The sequence below is a fragment of the Hemiscyllium ocellatum genome, chromosome 14 (assembly GCF_020745735.1).
Source record: "Hemiscyllium ocellatum isolate sHemOce1 chromosome 14, sHemOce1.pat.X.cur, whole genome shotgun sequence".
Classification (NCBI taxonomy): Eukaryota; Metazoa; Chordata; class Chondrichthyes; order Orectolobiformes; family Hemiscylliidae; genus Hemiscyllium; species Hemiscyllium ocellatum.
Genome location: NC_083414.1, coordinates 26897475 through 26917255, shown reverse-complemented (window position 1 = coordinate 26917255; position 19781 = coordinate 26897475). Strand labels below are relative to the sequence as shown.

The 19781-nt window shown below is 40.0% G+C and overlaps 1 protein-coding gene across 1 annotated transcript in view; it reads left to right on the top strand.

The window, feature by feature from the left end:
* Positions 1-19781, top strand: part of raf1b (Raf-1 proto-oncogene, serine/threonine kinase b) — a 101931-nt gene that overhangs the window by 72297 nt on the left and 9853 nt on the right. Inside the window, exons 11-13 of the mRNA XM_060835539.1 lie at positions 1715-1799; positions 3490-3666; positions 10085-10132. Of these exons, the coding sequence (XP_060691522.1) occupies positions 1715-1799; positions 3490-3666; positions 10085-10132 (310 nt within the window). The remainder of the gene's footprint in view (positions 1-1714; positions 1800-3489; positions 3667-10084; positions 10133-19781) is intronic.

Genomic DNA, 19781 nt, shown 5'->3' with positions numbered 1-19781 from the left:
CCAAAGCCTTCTGTTATAAGTAAAAACAAAACAAAGAACTGTTTATAGTACTTTCTAAAGCAAGTGGGCAGTTCAGCGCTTGAAATTTTTATTTTGGATCTGGCATGCAAAGTGTTGCTTAGTCCAAAGGTTAAAAACGCTGAGGATGATTCTCACTTTGATGACTTACTTATATCACTGGAAGAGCCAAAGTTAAGAAAAGCATCTGGAAGGTACAAAAGTAACAAAGATCCCTTTTAACAAAGTATTTTTCAAAATTCATAGTTGAAAAGTGTTGTTGGAGATTTTATTTTAATTTTGCATAATACTTAACACACCTTTGATAAGTTAATTCACCCATTTCTCCATAGAACTGCATTTTCCTGATTCCTTGATGATCTTACTTTGGAGATGGAGAATAATTAAAATTTGTTGATCAGTTTTTCAATTTGTTACTTTTGAATCCAATTTATTTTTCACCAAGGAAGTTGCAGAAACTGAAAAGATTTTACTGACAAAATATTAATGGTCGAAATATGATGAGATGAACTGAGATATAGACGGCCTTGTATTGGTTTTGCAGTATAACTTTCATTTATGTGTTCTCTTATTATCTGATGATAATTACTTGGTTAAATTTTAAATAAATACATATTAACATGGCATAATGACAGTGTGATTGAAGATTAAGTTTCAATATCATGATCTGAGACCAAGTAATTTATTTGTTTAAAGTACATAATGTTTGGTCACACAAAGTAATCATTTTATATCAGCAGTCAAAGTAATCATCATCATTTTTAAAGGGTTGATCGTGTGGTTCTGTGGTCATTTGAGGCATTTGGGCAAAGCTACAAAACTGTGCTGACAGTGGAGAAGCCTGCTTCATTTCCATTCATCAAGGGCATTGTTTGATTTCAGTTTCCCAAAGCTTACGTAGGCTCCCTTTTTCTTTTTGACTAATCTTTTGTTATGGACCAGGCCAGACCCCCTCAAAATATTTCAAGAAGGTAGTCTAGACCTAACCTTTTCTTATTTTACAGGCTGATGTGATGTGGGTATTCCAGGTTGTTATGCAACTGGTCAAACCACTCTGTTTTAGGCAAAACAGAATTTATTTAAACACTCCAGTTGAAACACGAATAAAAGAAAGCAAAATTTAGAATATCTGAACTATTGGAAAACTTAACTGTCACGATACGTAAACTTAACTAATTAACTATTCCAATACAGTAACAGGGAGGAGAGAGTGTGGTGCTGGAAAAGCACAGCAGGTCAGGCAGCATCCAAGGAGCAGGAGAATTAACGTTTTGGGCATAAGCCCTTCATCAGGAACATACAGTAACATCCCATAAACACATCCCTTAGCAAAAAGTAAATTCAAACACAGATTCACATAGGCAGGAGGGAACAACTTCCAGAGAGATTTCAGAAGAAAATCAGTGGAATTCTTTACTGAAGTTTGCAACTCCCCTGGACACTCACATCTTGTGACTGCCGCAGCTAAAAATAAACTACAGTAAAACCTGAAGTGGGTGAACAGGCCACACCCTTTTCATTGTTAAACTAGACTCTTAGGTACCTCTTCTTTGACGACCTCGCTTTAAAACAAAACAAGGGTAAAATAACCTTTTTAAAAGTGACAGCATTGTCACACTTTCAATTTCTTTTATCCAAGGTTCCCGAACCTTGCCATCCCTATCCTCATCAAGTTGTTGTGAACTTGGTATTTCAGGTGATGTAGCTGTAAAAATTCTAAAGGTGACAGATCCAACACCAGAACAACTTCAGGCTTTTCGGAATGAAGTTCAGGTACTAAGGTAAGGAAAATTGAAAGTTATTCCAGTAACTTGAATAATAGTCCTCCCTTAACGATTATTACCAGAAGATTAACAGATCATTTCTCTCAAAGCTTTATATGAAATAGCAAGCAAAAGGTGTGATTTGTTTATGAATTATAGAATCCCTACAGTATGGAAACAGGCCATTCAGCCCAACAAGTCCACACCGACCCTCCGAAGAGTAACCCACCCAGACCCACATCCTAGCACTCTACATTTATCCCTAACTAATGCACCTAACCTGTACATCCCTGAACACTATGGACAATTCAACATGGCTAATTCACCTAATCTGCACATCTTTGTATTGTGGGAGGAAACTAGAGCACCCAGAGGAAACATACACAGACATGGGGAGAATGTGGAAACTCCACACAGATTGACTCGAGGCTAGAATTGAACCCAGGTCCCTGGCACTGTGAGGCAGCAGTGCTAACCACTGGACCACCGTGCTGTCTTATGTGGGTTAATTTACTTAATCATGACTGTTGTAGTATTGGTGCAACAGCTCACCTCAATACAATTAGCCACGGGTAAATGTAGGGGAATGGGTCTGGGTGGGTTAATCTTCAGAGGGTCGGTGTGACTTGTTGGGCTGTAGGGTCTATTTCCACACTGTAGGGAATCTAATCTAATCTAAAACCTGGCTACAGAGGAGAAAAATTGACCATAGTTTGAACTGCGAATTACAAATCTGTGAACAATGATTAATAGGGAATGACCCCTGGCCCAACCAGTCTATCCCCACAATTGCAATAACTTGTGTATTACAACATCCTTCACACCACAACTGAAGCCATGCACCAGAAGGCTAGTTTGCTGTAGATATCTGGGAAATTGCCTTTGCACCCATCTAGGCAATTAGACTAGTCCAGGCAATCCGCTGCCCTGAATTCCCTGACTAAGACATGATATGCAAGCCGCATTTGAGGCAATTCAATAAGTCAACTTCTCATTACATGAGATGAGAGCCTGTTCCAGAGGTCTTTTACTATCTGGGAAGAGAACCATCTTCCTGTAGCTGAACTAGATCTGACCTTGTACAATATTAAATTTTGGACAAACTAACTGAAATACAAACTGTTTCCGTCACTATCTTAGAAGGTCAGTCAAATTATCTCTATACGTACACATGTCTCTAAAGTATAGAATTCCAATGTTTAGCTTATCTTGATAACTTAAAAAAGTGTGTACTAGGAATTAGTCCTGTGACCCACCTGTACAACCTCTTCAAAGCTTCTTAAATCATCTCCATTGGAGAAGGTCAGAGTTGGATACGTTGCTCTAGGTAAAGCCTGACCAAGATTTTCTGCAGGGCCAACAAACCATGTTCCATATTATGTTAATTTGTACATGAATACATCTCAGCACCCTGACTTTTCAGTTTCACTGCATTGCTCATCAATCTTCAGGATTGCTTTCCAGAACTGGAATAGAAATTTGAATGTTAAGAATCAAAATTTTGTCAACTAGCTTTTATTACCATGGTTAACATGTCAAATGTATGGCTGTCTCAAAAGCTATTCAGCTGAGCAAATAGTCAACACTATGTGAGTGGTGAGAAAATTGGTAAAATAAAAATATAGAATATGTAAAATTCAGTTTTCTTTCTTATTAGACATTTTTAATGGCAGGCGTTTTTCTGATTGTAATTTGTTTTCCGTCACAGAAAAACACGACATGTAAACATCTTATTATTTATGGGCTACATGACCAAGTTTAACTTGGCTATTGTTACCCAGTGGTGTGAAGGCAACAGCCTCTATCAGCATTTACATGTGCAGGAAATAAAGCTGGAGATGTTTCAGCTCATTGACATTGCTCGCCAGACAGCCCAAGGGATGGAGTGAGTACAACTTTATATGATCAGCATTCTGCTATACTGACAAATACTTTCTGATCTTATTGTGTATCTTAAATCAAAAAGTTGTTCTGGTGTTATTTAGTTCCACATATAACTCTTCAGGTGATTATTTTCTTACAACTACATTTTCTTTAGATAATCTGGTATTTTCATTCCATGTTGTGTTAATTTTATGAAGCTATGCAAATAAATCTGGTCTGAATAGATATCACGCACTGAAAAAGCCCAAGGCAACAGTTCTGCTTTAGGCCTAGGGTTTGTACAAATACTTTTAATATCTGTTCTTTTGCTGAAACAGGATTTTTTTGTTGGAATCTTTAATGCCACATGGAGCTAAATTGTGGCTCAGCTGATAGTACTCTCACTACTGAGTGAGACAATTCTTGGTATATGCCCCAGTCAAGATAATTGTAAGACAATATCCTGGCTATCATTTCAGTGCAATAGTGAGGGAGTGCTACAATATTGCTGTTGTTATCTTTTGTATGAGAGGCCCTGCCCTTTCTCAGGTGGATATTAAAAATCACGTAGCACCATTTCAAGCAAGAGCAGTGGAGTTCTTTGTGATATTCAAGCTAATGCTTACTCCTGCCTCAACATAACTACAGTGGATTATCTGTTATTTGCGGGAATTTATTGTGTGCTTTTAGTTACTGGTTTCTTACGTTAATGAAATGTTATTTGAAGCATTTAGCTTTAAGCCATTGGATTATCCTGAAGTTATAAAAGCTGCTACATAAACTTCATTTTTAGCTCTGAAATTGTACCAGTTATATCACGAGTGAATAAACTAGTATTGGAAGGTCTAAGGTACTGCTGGCAAGACAGATAGAACAAAGATTGCAGCACAGTGGTACACAGTGGGCAGTGACTGGACCTGGGAGTCTTCAACAATGATTGTGGATCCCACTAAGTCTCTTGTCATCAGGTCAAACATTAACAATAAAATCTGCTGATTGCCACCAACTGCTCTCCTTGAGTTAATTGGTGCTTCCCATTTTGAACACCATTTGATAGAAGCGCTGAAAGCAGCAAGGGCACAGAATGTACTCCTGGTGGGGCCTGCATGTGTATCAATAACTACAGTCTCCCTAATTTACTTATTGGTGTGTGGATCTCTGAGGTCTGTGCACAGCAATGATTTCTAAAACCAGAAGCCAATGCATCAGCGCTGTGTACAGAACTTCGGAGCAACAACGCTGATCCACAGAGTGACTCAGTAGCACCACTCTTGACTGAATTTACTGAGTCCTAAGAGCCATATGCTAGACTGAGCTTGCAGAAGATTGAGAGAGAATCAATACACACTTCACTTTGTCCTGACAATCTTCCTGTTGCAGCTGGAGGTATCCATGATAGTGTTGACAGGCGTGATCTCAGCAACATCCATCTGGTGATGGAGTCTCATCTTCACATTGAAGAACTGCTACATTGCAACGTGTAACATCATCACCATACTAAATGGGATGATTCTGAATACATCCAGTAGCTTAAACTGGGTATCCATGAGCACAGTGGGTCATTAGCAAAGGAAGAATTAGATTCCACCGTGACCTGCAATCTCATGATGCAGTACATAGAACAAAGAACATTACAGCGCAGTACAGACCTTTTGGCTCTCGATGTTGCACCGTCCTGTTAAACCAATCTGAAGCCTATCTAATCTACACTATTCCATTCTCGTCCATATAGGTAATTGCTCGAAACGTCGATTTCGCTGCTCCTTGGATGCTGCCTGAACTGCTGTGCTCTTCCAGCACCACTAATTCAGAATCCATTCTCGTCCATATGTCTATCCAAAGATCATTTAAATGCCCATAAAGTTGGCGAGTCTACAACTGTTGCAGGCAGTACGTTTCACGCCCCTACTAATCTCTGAGTAAAGTAACTACCTCTGACATCTGTCCTATATTTGTCACCCTGCAATTTGATGCTATGTCCCTTCATGCTAGCTATCGCCATCCCAGGAAAAAGGCTCTCACTGTCCACCTGATCTAACCCTCTGATTATCTTATATGTCTCAATTAAGTCACTTCTCAACCATCTTCTCTATAACGAAAACAGCATCAAGTCCCTCAACCTTTCCTCATAAGACTTTCCCTCCATATCAGGCAACATCCTAGTAAATCTCCTCTGAACCCTTTGCAAAGCTTACACATCCTTCCTATAATGCGGTGATCAGAACTGCACACAATACTCCAAGTGTGGCTTCATCAGAGTTTTGTACAGCTGTAGCATGACCTCATGGTTCTGAAACTCAATCTCTCAACTAATAAAAGCTAACACACTGTATGCCTTCTTAACAGCCCTGTCAATCTGGGTGGCAACTTTGAGGGATCTATGTACATGGACACCGATATCTCTCTCTGCTCATCTACATTACCAAGAATCTTATCACCCACCCAGTACTCTGCATTCCTGTTACTCCTTCCAAAGCAAATCGTCTCACATTTTTCTGCATTAAATTCCATTTGCCACCTCTCAGCCCAGCTCTGCAGCTTCTCTACATACCTCTGTAACCTACAATATCCTTCAGCATTATCCACAACTGTAGCAACCTTCATGTCATCTGCAAATTTACTAAACCATCCTTCTACACCCTCATCAGGTTGTTTGTAAAAATGACAAACAGCAATGGACCCAAAACAGATTCATGCTGTACACCACTAGTAGCTGAACTCCAGTATTAACATTTCCCATCAACCACCACTTTCTGTCTTCTTTCAGCAAGCCAATTTCTGATCCGCTAAATCACCCTCAATCCCATGCCTCAGTATTTTGTGCATTAGCCTACATGGGGAACCTTATCAAACACCTTACTGAAATCTATATACACCACATCAATCGCTTTACCCTCCTCCACCTGTTTGGTCACCTTCTCAAAGAACTCAATAAGGTCTATGAGGCATGACGTACCCTTCACAAGACCATGCTGACTATCCCAAATCAACTTATTCCTATCGAGATGATTATAAACCCTATCTCTGATAACCTTGTCCAACACTTTACCCATAACTGAAGTAAGGCTCACTGGTCTGATTACCAGGGTTGTCTCCACTCCCCTTCTTGAGCAAAAATCCCTCACTCCACCATTCTTATCAACCAGGAGAATAACTCTGATTCAATGAAGGGTGCAGAAACAGGTGCAGGAATAGCACTTGGTAGAACTGAAAATGAGGAGTCAACCTGCTGAAGCTTCAACATTGGGACCACATGAATGCAACAGTTAGAGCTAAAAGTCCCCAGAGCCAACAAGTCAGATCAAAGATCTGTTATCCAAACATGAGTGATGATGAACAATTGAATAACTAATGTAAGGAAGAAGTTCCAAAAAGTTCTCCTTCCTCAATGAAAACAAATGACTGTAGAAGACAAAGCAGAAAAGTTGAAATGTTCTTCAGCTGGAAGTGGATGATCCACCTCTGTTCTTTCAATTACAAACAACAGTCTTCAATTTCAGTTTAAGCAAAACCAAGAAACAACTAAACACAAAAACTATAGGCCTCAACAAAATACTGACAGTAGTATTAAAGACTTGTGATCGGCAGTTGACTTGGCTTAAGCATACAGGCATTAATGAAGTTGAAAAATTGTCCTAGTATCTCCATAACATGCAGAACAAATACAATCTGTCCATTTACACTCGATCAGCCTATTCTCAATCATCAGCAAAGTGATGTAAGGTGCCAATAACGAAGTCATCTTTTGCTACTTACTAAGACATAGCCTGTTTTCCAGAGGTCAGGTTGGTTCCAGCTGAACTATTTGGCTCCAGATCTCATAATGGCCTTGGTTCCAAAGAGTTGAATTCCACAGGTGAAGTGAGAGACTGCCCTTGACATCATGACTGCAAAAGATTGAATGAGGCACCAAGGAGGTGGAATTATACCTGTAACAAAGGAAATATTAGTTTCTGTTACTAAAGAGTTCAGTGCTGAAGAAACAGAACAGGGTGCACAGACCCTGTTGTTTAATTGTATTGAAGTTGAATAAGTGAACACCACTAATCCAGTACAGTGGTTAATTGTGCTTGGTGATGAATAAATTGTTTATTTGAAAAAAATCTAACTGCGACTCAAGGCACTTGTGAGTTGATTGAATGTTGTCAATAGTACTCTTGTCACTGAAGACTGTTCTGTAATATTAGGCAAGGGCCTGTAGATATCTGACTATATTGGAGACCCACATTTTCAGAAGTTTCTGTCAAATTTGCAATTTGATCAGATTTCTCTTATTTTGTTAACAATAGGTTATCAGCTCAGATGAACCAAAACTTGTAGTAGCTGCAAAAGAACAGAAGAACATTAGAAATAAGAACAGTAGTAGACCAAACAGCCATCAGAGCTTCCAACATTCAATGAGATCATTACTGATCTTCAACTTCAACCCCATTTTCCTGTACAACATTTGTGCCCCTTGATGTTTTTAATATGTAGAAATCCAATGATCTTCATTTGGAATACACTCAATGACTAAGCCTCCCCAGCCCACTGGTACAGAGAATTCCAAAAATTTGAAAGGATCTGAGGCTTTCCCTTATTCTAAAACTGTGCTTTAGACTCTCAGCTAGGGGTGCGGCACAGTGGTTAGCGCTGCTGCCTTACAGCATCAGAGACCCGGGTTCAATTCCTGCCTCAGGCAACAGTCTGTGTGGAGTTTGCACACTCTCCCCATGTCTGTGTGGGTTTCCTCCAGGTGCTCCTGGTTTCCTCCCACAGTCCAAAAATGTGCAGGTTAGGTGAATTGGCCATGCTAAATTGCCCATACCATTTGGTGAATGGGTACATGTTGGGATGGGTTGCACTTCAGAGGGTCGGTGTGGGCTTGTTGTGCCGAAGGGCCTGTTTCCACATTGTAAGTAATTTAATCTAGAGGTAGTATCTTTGCTCCATTTAGGTGAAAGTGAGAACCGCAGATGCTGGAGATCAGAATCTAGATTGGAGTGGTGCTGGCAAAGTGCAGCAGGTCAGACAGCATCCGAGGAGCAAGACAATCGATGTTTCGGGCAAAAGTACCCTGGCATGCCCTGTAAGAAATTTGCATGTTTGAATAAGATCACCTCTCAATCATCTAAACTCCAGACAGTAAAGGCCCAATCTCCTTAATATTTCCTCAGAATAGTTCCTTCACCCGAGGAATTAGTTTGATGAAACTTTATTGCATTCCTTCAGTGGCAAGTGTATCTGAAATTGCTTCAGGTGACAGTTCTATCACTATTATATAAAAGTAGCCTTGAAGTTCCATGTAGTCAGATGAACTAGAATCACAGAACCTCTACAATACGGTACAGTATTATGCCACTTGGCTCACCAAGGCGAAAGTGAGGACTGCAGATGCTAGAGATTAGTGTTGAGAGTGTGGTGCTGGAAAAGCACAGCAGGTCAGGCAGTATCAGAGGAGCAGGAAAATCAATGTTTTGGGCAAAAGCCCTTCATCAGGAATCATCTTTAGCTCACCAAGTCTGCACCAACCCTCTGAAGACCAGACCCACCCCCTCACCCCTGCATGGGGCTTTTACCATGGCTAATCCACCTAAACCCTGAACACTCCAAGGCAATTTAGCATGGTCGATGCACCTAATCTGCACATCTTTTGGACTGTGGAAGGAAACTCATGCACCTGGCAGAAATCCATGAAGGAATAGGGAGAACATGCAAACTCTACACAGCCAGTTACCCAAGATTGGAATTGAACTCTGGTCACTGGCACTGTGAGGCACCAGCACTAACCACTATGCTATCATGCCACCCCTTTTATAAGCTATTTTTATGCAAAGTGTAGTGTGGCCACAAAATATTTAAAATATGAATTCCTGGCTATTCAAATCGTTCTCCTGTCTTTAAGAGCCTGACTTGCATATAATAGAGGTACTGCTCTGGGGTGCATATATATATAAATTGTTCAACATGCACATTGTAGTCTGGGGAAGCAACAGCTAAGTAAGGAACAAAGATTGGTCAAGTTAGTTGACTGCTAACTTTATTGGGCTGGATCTATGGGCCCATTTTTAACTCAATTTATTTCTGTGCCAAGCTATGAGACGGTTTAACAGAGAGAGATTGTCAAGAGAGAGACAAATAGGCTCAAGGGCCAAGTAATTGGAGATAAGATGCCTCATTTTTCAAAATCTGCCATACAAATCCCTCTCCGTGAAAGAGCAAAGGGGAAACAATAATGTCCTTTGTCCACAACAGTAAATCTATGAAGCAGGCTACTTATACCAGGTATTGCAGATTCCAAAAGGTACAATGACAGATGCATGGAAAGTATTGCTTCACTTTTTTGCATTATTTCTGTTGGAGACATAGGTTTACTGATGGGAAAAGAAAAACTACATAAATGGCCAACGTGTCACAGCCTGAACATAAGAGTCTGACTGTGTGGTTTGCTTCTTTTACAGTTACTTACATGCAAAGAATATTATCCACAGAGACATGAAATCAAATAATATCCTTTTTTATTTGTTATTTGACCTTTATTGTTTATCCTTTAGAGGAATTCAGCTGGATGATATACAGCAAAAATAAATTTCGATGAGTGCCAAACATGAGATTTTTCAGGATAGCATCATGAAAAGTAATGGCATTCCCATCCTCATCCACACAAATCAGTTTGCTTTATTTGCAGCTCAGGTTTGAGTCTTGCTTCTTGTAGCATGTTACATTCTCACCTAACTCACTGATATGCACCCTTCTGAATACCCAACTGATGACTAGCTAACAAAGGGTGATGGTTGAAAATGTGTTGCTGGTTAAAGCACAGCAGGTCAGGCAGCATCCAAGGAATAGGAAATTCGACGTGATGCAGATTACAAGAGCCATTTTAATTGATGGCGTTATGGGCGATGACTAAGTTAGATTCTGAGTTCCCCTGTGTTATTACACAGAAATTTAGTGTCATTCACATTCTTCTTTCTACAGCCAGATTCCTGAATAGGCAGTTTCATATTGATAGGCTACTTAGGACACAATTAGTGACCTTTTCAATATCTTTCACAGGACAATCAATGAAACAAAATTCACTTGATGGAAGAAAGTCCACAAAGAGTACATGCACTCTGGAGTCAGCATTGATTTGTATGGCTGTTTCACATTTTGTGTGACTATACAGTATTCGATTCAAATAGGGAACTTGGTCTGTACCATATAAACAAAATATGTAATTTCTGGGTGATTTCTATTGGGAACAGCCCTGGTTCACTGAGATGTGTGGGATAAAATCTAGATAATATGTGGAACAGTAGCAATGTAGCGATTGGATAAGAAAATGATTGAATATTGTTAATTATTTGGCAATTACATAAGACACAATATATTATTTACAGTGGAGATGATTGTTACAAAGCAATTGCTTATCAGTGTGGAAAATGTGCAGATCATCAGGTATTTACAAATTTCAGGCTACATGTCAAAAGGGCATGTCTGATTGTCTTTTTTTTTCTTTTTAAGTTGCCTGATTGGTTCTTCATTAATTTTTAAGTCTGTTTTGAATTTGTAATAAAATTTGTCATCTAGAGTATGATGAATATGTGCTAGGTGTTTTTGATGTCATGTCTTTACTTATCTATATGTTTAAGATTTAAAAAACAGTCATGATTCTTATCTGTCACACTTCCTTCCACATCCTCTGATGTTTGTTACAGTAATGCGATTCTCAAGGTTCATTGCAACAATCAAGGAAGTTTATGAAACTATAAATTCAGCTGATCAAATCCCCAAATACATTTTGAAATGCTTTTCACCTGCCATTTATCCTTCACTTTCCTGAAGAGTTCAGAATACTATTTTTATTTTCAACATGTTCATTAGCATCAAAGATGTTTATAAGTTTAGAGCTGACACATAGGATGGATTAAGTTATCATTTGATCTTTGGCAGCTTCCTTTAACAACAAGTGGAGTTAATCATAGAAGAAAAGTCTGTGTACTGTACCTCTGTTTCTGTGGTACTATAGATGAATGAGAGAATCATTAAATCATGGCATGGGTGGCTATTCAGAATGCCCATTAAGTCTATGCCACATATTTCGAGGGACAATCTATTTATTTCCAATCTCTGCTTTTTAATGCTATCCCTGCACTTTTTTTCTCCTTCATAAACTTGCCAACTATCTTTTGAAGGCTATTATTGGATCTGTCCCCACCTTCCTATTGAGCATTGCATTCCAAATCCTATCCACTTGCTTTAAAAAGATGTTTTGCCAGTTCTTTTGCTGATCATGTTAAATCCGTGCCTTCTGGTTATCAACTCTTTAGCCACTGAAAAGTTTCTCTTTATTTAAACCATTCATCATCTTAAGGGCAGCTGTCAAATTTTCCAGTAGTCACCAGTAGCCTAAGGTGGACGGTGCCAGCTCTGTGTACCTACCTAGCTAGCTGTAATCCTCAACTCCCTAACCTTTCTAGTAAATCTTTTCTCTACTCTGTCCAAAGCATTCATGACCTTTCTAAAGTGTGGTGGCTGAAACTGTACACAGGTGGGGCTGAATTACAACCTCATAGTGCAGCCCTAACTTACAGTAAAAAAAAACTGAAGAGAATCTACCCCTAGAAATTCATCCTATCTTCATGCTTCTGTGAAGGTACATGAAAGTTATAAATGAAGGTCTATTTATGATGAAGCAGCACATGTTCCTGCAATGCTAGGAATGAATCACTTATTTAAAAGCTGGTCCTTATGGGGCGTGATTGCCTAGTGGTTATTACTGTTAATGATCTAGGGAATTGGGTTTGAATTAAAAAAGACTTAAGAAATAGGAGCAGGAGTAGACTGTCTGGCTCTTCAAGCCTGTTCTGCCATTCAATAAGATCACGGCTGATATTTTCGTGGACTCAGCTCCATTTACCCGCGCTCTCACTGTATCTCTTAATTCCTTTATCATGTAAAAAAGATCTATCTTAGCTTTAAAACCATTTACTGAAGTAGTATCAACTACTTCACGGGGCAAGGAATTCCGTGGATTTACAACACTCTAGGTGAAGAGTTTCCTTCTCAGTTCAGTCCTAAATGTGCTCACCTTAATTTTGAGGTCATGCCCTCTCGTCCTAGTTTCACCTGCCAGTGGAAACATCCTTTCTACTAATATCTTATCTATTCCCTTCATAAATTTATATGTTTCTATAAGATCCCTCCTCATTCTTCTAAATTCCAATGAATGTAATCCCAGTCTACTCAGTCTCTCCTTATAAGCCAACCCCATCAACTCCAGAATCAACCAGTCAACCTCCTCTGCACCCCCTCTTGTGCCAGTGCACCCTTTCTCAATAAGGAATCCAAAACTGCACACACTACTCCAGGTGTGGCCTCACCAGCACCCTGTATAGTTCTAACATTACCTCCCTGCTTTTCAACTCAAATCATAGTGTCATCGAGATGTAGGGCATGGAAACAGATCCTTCAGTCCAACCCATTCATGCTGACCAGATATCCCAACTCTATCTAGTCCCACCTGCCAGCACTCGGCCCATATCCCTCCAAACCCTTCCTATTCATATACTCATCCAAATGCATTTGTACCAGCCTCCACCACTTCCTCTGGCAGCTCATTCCATACACGTACCACCCTCTGTGTGAAAAAGTTGCCCCTTCGGTCCCTTTTATATCTTTCCCCTCTCACCCTAAACCTACCCTCTAGTTCTGGACTCCCCAACCCTAGGGAAAAGACTTTGTCTGTTTATCCTATCCATGCCTCTCATAATTTTGTAAACCTCTATAAGGTCACCCTTCAGCCTCTCCCTGTAGCTCAGATCCTCCAACCCTGGCAACATCCTTGTAAATCTTTTCTGAGCCCTTTCAAGTTTCACAACATCTTTCTGATAGGAAGGAGACCAGAATTGCACACAATATTCCAACAGTGGCCTGACCAATGTCCTGTACAGCCGCAACATGACCTCCCAACTCCTGTACTCAATACTCTGACCGATAAAAGAAAAGCCTACCAAACACCTTCTTCACTATCCTATCTACCTGTGGCTCCACTTTCAAGGAGCTATGAACCTGCACTCCAAGTCTCTTTGTTCAGCAACACTCCCTAGGACCTTACCATTAAGTGTATAAGTCCTGCTAACATTTGCTTTCCCAAAATGCAGCACCTCACATCTATCTGAATTAAACTCCATCTGCCACTTAGTCCATTGGCCCATCTGGTCAAGATCCTGTTGTAATCTGAGGTAACCTTCTTTGCTGTCCACTACACCTATATTCCTTTAGCAATGAAGGACCAAAACTCCATTTGTTTTCCTAATTACTTGTTATACCTGCAAACCAACCTTCTGTGATTCATACACAAGGACACCTAGGTCCCTCTGCATAGCAGCATGCTGTAACGTTTTATCATTCAAGTAATAATCCGTGTTACTGTTACTCCTAACAAAATGGATGACTTCACATTTATTAACATTGCATTCCATCTGCCAGACCTTAGCCCACTCACTGAAAGTATCTAAGTTCCTCTGCAAAGTTTCACAGTCCTCTGCACACTTTGCTCTGCCACTCATCTTAGTTTCATCTGCAAACTTCAACACACAATACATGGTCCCCAACTCCAAATCATCTATATAAATTGTGAATAATTGCAGTCCCAATGCTGATCCCTGAGGCACACCACCAGTTACTGATTTGCCAACCAGAATAGTATTCATTTATCCTCACTGTTTGCTTCCTGTTAGTCAACCGATCCTCTATCCATGCTAATACTTTACCTGGATGCCACACAGCCTTATCTTTTGCAGCAGCCTCTTGTACAGTACCTTATTGAAGGCCTTTTGAAAATCTAGGTATACCACATCCACTTGGTCCCCATTGTCCACCTTGCTTGTAATGTCTTCATGGAATTCCAAAAGATTTGGTAAGCATGGCCTGCCCTTCATGAACCCATGCTGTGTCTGCCCAATGGAACAATTTCTATCTAGATGCTTTGCTATTTCTTCTTTGATTCTGGATTCAAGCATCTTCCCCACGACAGAGATTAAGCTAACCAGTCTGTAATTCCCCATCTTTTCTAGACCTCCCTTTTTTAAGCAATGACGAATCATTTGCTGTTTTCCAATCTGCTGGAACTGCCACAGAGTCCAGCGATGTTTAGAAAATTACCACAAGTGCACTTGCTATTTGTCCTGCCATCTCTTATTGTACCCTGGCATGCATTCCATCAGGGCCAGGAGACTTAGCAATTTGTAGGTCCATTAGCTTGCCCAAAGTAGCTCTTCCGTAATAATGATTTTTTTCCAGGCCTTCACCTACCTTTGTCTCTGTTAATTTCTGGCATGTTATTGGTGTCCTCCACTGTGAAGGCCAATAGAAAATACCTGTTCAATGCCTTGGCCATTTCATCATATCCCATAACTAAATGCCCCTTCTCATCCTCTAAAGGACCAACGTTTACTTTAGCCACGCTTTTTGTTTTATATGTTTATAGAAACTTTTGCTATCTGTCTTTGTATTCTGTGCTAGTTTTTTCTCTTGTTCTATCTTACTTTTCTTTATAGCTCTTTTTTGGCTTTCTGTTGATCTTTAAAGTTTTCCCAATCTTCTAGTTTCATGCTGTCTTGGCCACTTTGTATGCCTTCTTGTTCACTTTGATAGCCTGCCTTCTTTCTTTAGATACCCATGGCAATGTACCCCTTTTCTTACAGTCCTTCTTTTTCACTTTCTTTTCTGATCACTGAAGAATTGCTTTGAAAGTCCACCACTGCTCATCAACAGTCCCACTATAAAATATTTGTTTCCAGTCTACTTTAGCCAAGTCCTCCCTCATTCTATTGTAGTCTCCCTTGTTTAAGCATAGGACCCTGGAATTGGGTTTTACATTCACACTCTCGATCGGTATTCTAAATTCAACCGTACTGTGATCATTCCTTCCAAGAGGATCCCTGACTGTGAGGTTATTAATTATTCCTGTCTCATTACACAGGAGCAGATCTAGGATAGCTTGCTCCCTCATCGGTTCCATTACATTCTGTTCAAGAAATCTTTTTCGCAGTTACACTCAACAAACTCCTCCTCAAGGCTACCCTGAACTAACTGGTTCGACCAGTCGACATGTGGATTAAAATCCTCCATGATAATTGCCGTGCCATTTTTACAGGCAGCTTTTTGTTTATTGCTGCCCCAATGTGATGTCATTATTTGCTGACCTACAGTGACTTTTTCTTAGAATTTCTAATTTCCACCCAAATGGATTCAACCTTATTCTTCATAGAACCTATATTGTCTTTTGGGACCACCCTGATGTCATCCTTGAATACCAGAGCTACACCACCTCCCTTACCTTCCTGTCTGTCCTTCCTAATAGTCTGATACCCCTGGATATGTTGTGACCATCCTGTAATCATGTCTCCGTAATGGCTACTAAATCATATTCATTTGCAATGATTTGTGCCGTTAACTCATCAATCTTGTTACAAATGCTATGAGCATTCACGTAAAGTGCCCTTATGCTATTTTCTTGCCCTCATGATTTCGAACATTTCTAATAATATCTCCTGAATTATCCTTCCTTTTTACTTCTTTCATACTCTGCCTTGTAATTAAACCCTCCTGCACACAAGCTAACCTGCTGCTTACCTTTTTATTTTAACCATCATACTTGCTGTTATTTCTCCCTTGCCCTTCCACCCAACTCACTAATTTAAAGTCCCAGTGGCCACCCTATTTATCCTTTTCGCTAGAACTCCGGTTCCAGATTGGTTCAGGTGGAGACCGTCCTATTGGTACACATGCCCCCCGTTCCCAAACTGATGCCAATACCCCAAGAAACTGAACTCCTCTTTTCCAGACCACTCCTGTTTACTTCCCTAATTTTCTTATCCCTAAGCCAGGTAGCACATGGCTCAGGCAGTAATCCGGATATTATGACCCTTGAGGACCTATTCCTTAATTTCACTCATAGTGCTCGATAATCCCCAAGCAGGTCCTCCTTCCTAGTCTGCCTATGTTGTTTGTCCCAAGTGGACCACAACAACCGGATCCTCCTCCTCCCACTCCAATATCCTTTCAAACTGGTCAGAGATGTCCTGTGCCCTGCCACTGGGCAGGCAACACACCATACAGGACTCGCAATCCGCTTTGCAAAGGATACTATCTATCCCCCTAATTACAGAATCCCCTATAACTACCATTAGTCTTTTTGCTCCCCTCTCTTGAATGGCCTTCTGCACCATGGTGCCGTGGTCAGCTGGCTCATTCTTCCCACAGCCCTTTTCCTCCTCCTCATAGGGAGCAAGAATCTCATACCTGTTGGATAAGGTCAAGAGCTGAGGCTCCCTCATTCCTGAATTCTGGATCCCGCTACCTGCCTCACTCACAGTCACACCCTGTTATCCCTGATCACTAACTGAATTTGAATTACTTAATCTACCAGGTGTGACTGCCTCCTGAAGCAAAGCATCCAGGTACCTCTCCCCCCCCTCCTGGATGTGCTGCAGTGTTTGAAACTCAGATTCCAGATCATCAACTCTGAGCTGGAATTCCTCCAGCAAATAATATTTGCTGCAGATGTGGTCACTGCAGTTCACAATGGGATCAGCCAGCTCCCACATCATACAGCTACAGCACATCACCTGCCCAGCCATCTCGGATTAGTTAATTACTTTATTAATTTAAAGCAATTGAGTTAATTAATTTCTAATACTTCTCTGCTATATATTAAATAATAGATAAATGAAAAAAGATAAACATACACTGATTCATCCAAAGTTGGAGTGTGATAGTGTCTCTACCTCTAGACCAGGAGGCCTGCGTTTATGTCCTGTCTGCTCCAAAAGTATATAACAACATTAGTCAGGGGTAAATGTAGGAGAATGGATCTAGATGGGTTGCTCTTCGGTGGGTTGGTGTGGACTTGTTGGGCCCTATAGGGAATCTAATCTAATCTCTGAACAGGTCGATTAGGAAATATCAAAGGGCTGGTTTTTCCATTTATTGAGTGTGGGGCATCGTGGTGGCTGGGGTGCATTTTTTCCCCTTGTAATTCCATTTTGATTTAGCCCCTTCCTTCATTTCCTACTTGTCCCTTTTGATTTGTTGTACCACCCCAGGTTGGCAGTGCTTGTACCTTGTTCATTGTTTAATCTGGCAAATGAGTAATTTGATGACTGGTGTGCAAAAATAGAGCTAAAGTTCTGCAAGACAGGCAGTGGAATAGTGGAAATGGATTGCTTTTAATTTGCTATTAAGTAATCAAACTAGCAATTTGCTGGTCAGTTTGCAAAGAACAAGGACTGGTCTTCTGTGCCTGAGGCCTGGGTACACCAGAACATAAGAACTGGGAGCAGGAATAGGCAATAGAGTCCTTTGAATCTGTTCTACCATTTTGCATGATCATGACTGATCTCAGCTTGGCCTCAACTCCACTTTTCGGCTGGCTTTCTATAACCATTCAACCTGTTACTAATTAAAAATCTGACCATGTCCTCAAATTTATTCAGTGTCTTGGCAACCACTGCACTCTGGGGTAGTGAATTCCACAGATTAATTACCCTTCGAGAGAAGTAATTTCTTCCCATCTCTGATTTAAATCTGCCATATCTTATCCTAAAACTGTGACCTCTCATTCTAGATTGCCCACATGAGGAAACATCCTTTCTATATCTACTTTTTTAAATCCTTTTTAGCATCTTAAATACCTCAATGGTCTTCTTTCATCTTCTAAACTTCATAAGACAAACCCTCCATTTCTGGATCCCCAAGTGAATCTCCTTTCAACCTCCTTTGAATGCAGCTATATCCCCCCTCAAGTAAGGGGACCAAAACTGTATGCAATTCCCCAGGTATGGTCTCACAAATGCCTTGTACAGTTGCAGCAACACTTCCCCCTACTTTTATATCCTATTCCTTTAGCAAGTCATTTGCCACCTGATCCACTGGTCTGTCATGACATATCTGAACAGGTTGATTATAAACATCTAAAGTTGGTCGGTCAATTACAGTAGGGAATAAAAGGAAGTTGGTTAGGTAGGGGAGAGAGCAGACTGGAGTTTATATTGATCTGTGAAATGAGTAAAATTGTGACTGACACCTGCTTTGTTAAATGGATGATTAGCATTTTAAAATTTCCATTTCGAAATTGTAAGTTCACATTAAATAACAGGAACAACAATGCAAACCCAGCATGGTGTACTGCAATGCCTCCAAAGGGGAGAACTGTAAGTCCAGCTTCCCAAGTTGAGAGCCATTGTTCAATCTAGATATGCGCCTAGGAATTCACAATGGAAAATTAATGAGAAATTAATCTTAAACCTATTAATATATTATTGAAATACAGAGAATTATTATTTAATTCAAGAGAGACAGGTGTTTATTTGGATCATGCAACATCGTATAACTTATTAACTCAATACTCTTGTATGCTTGTGACTAATTTTTAGATGTTAAGCGATTTCAAATATATTTGTGTTATTTTTGCTGTTCAGCATTCTGCCCATCTCTGCCACAGTGAGTAGCTATACTCAGAATGAAAACCAAATATATTGCTACAAAGAGCTTTACGGAATATTTCACACAACGAGGGGCAACATATCGAGATGATTCAGCTTGTTATTACCTGGATGCTTGAATGTTAACATTTTAGTGTCAGAATTAGTCCATCAATTTAAAATGGGGAAACAGATGTTAATTGACGGTTAACTAAAATTTAAACTGGACCAAATGTGTTTCTAAATGTTCCACAGCTAATTAGTCAAACAAGGAAATTAGTGCAGTTTACTATTGATCCATTGACATCTTTATTAGTGAAGAATATTAACAAATCAACAAGTCTTGTGGTCGTATCCTTACCACTGAACAAGGAGGGCTGATTTCAAATCCCATCTGTTTCAGAGGAGTATAATAACATTGCTGAATAGGTGCATTGAAAATATCTATTTTACCTCTCGGCCGAAAGGTCCAGATTCAAGTCCCAACTGCCCTAGAGCTGTGTCGTAATGTGTCTGAACAGGCAAATTGAAAATGATTGTTGACAAATAAAGTGAAACCTCTCAGACACTTGATAATTTTATAACTGTCTTAGATTACTAAATGCTCTTATTGGTTGTGTTTGTCATCTATTCATAGATTCTTGTATTGTTATTACAATTATATAGCAAACCACATTATGACTTT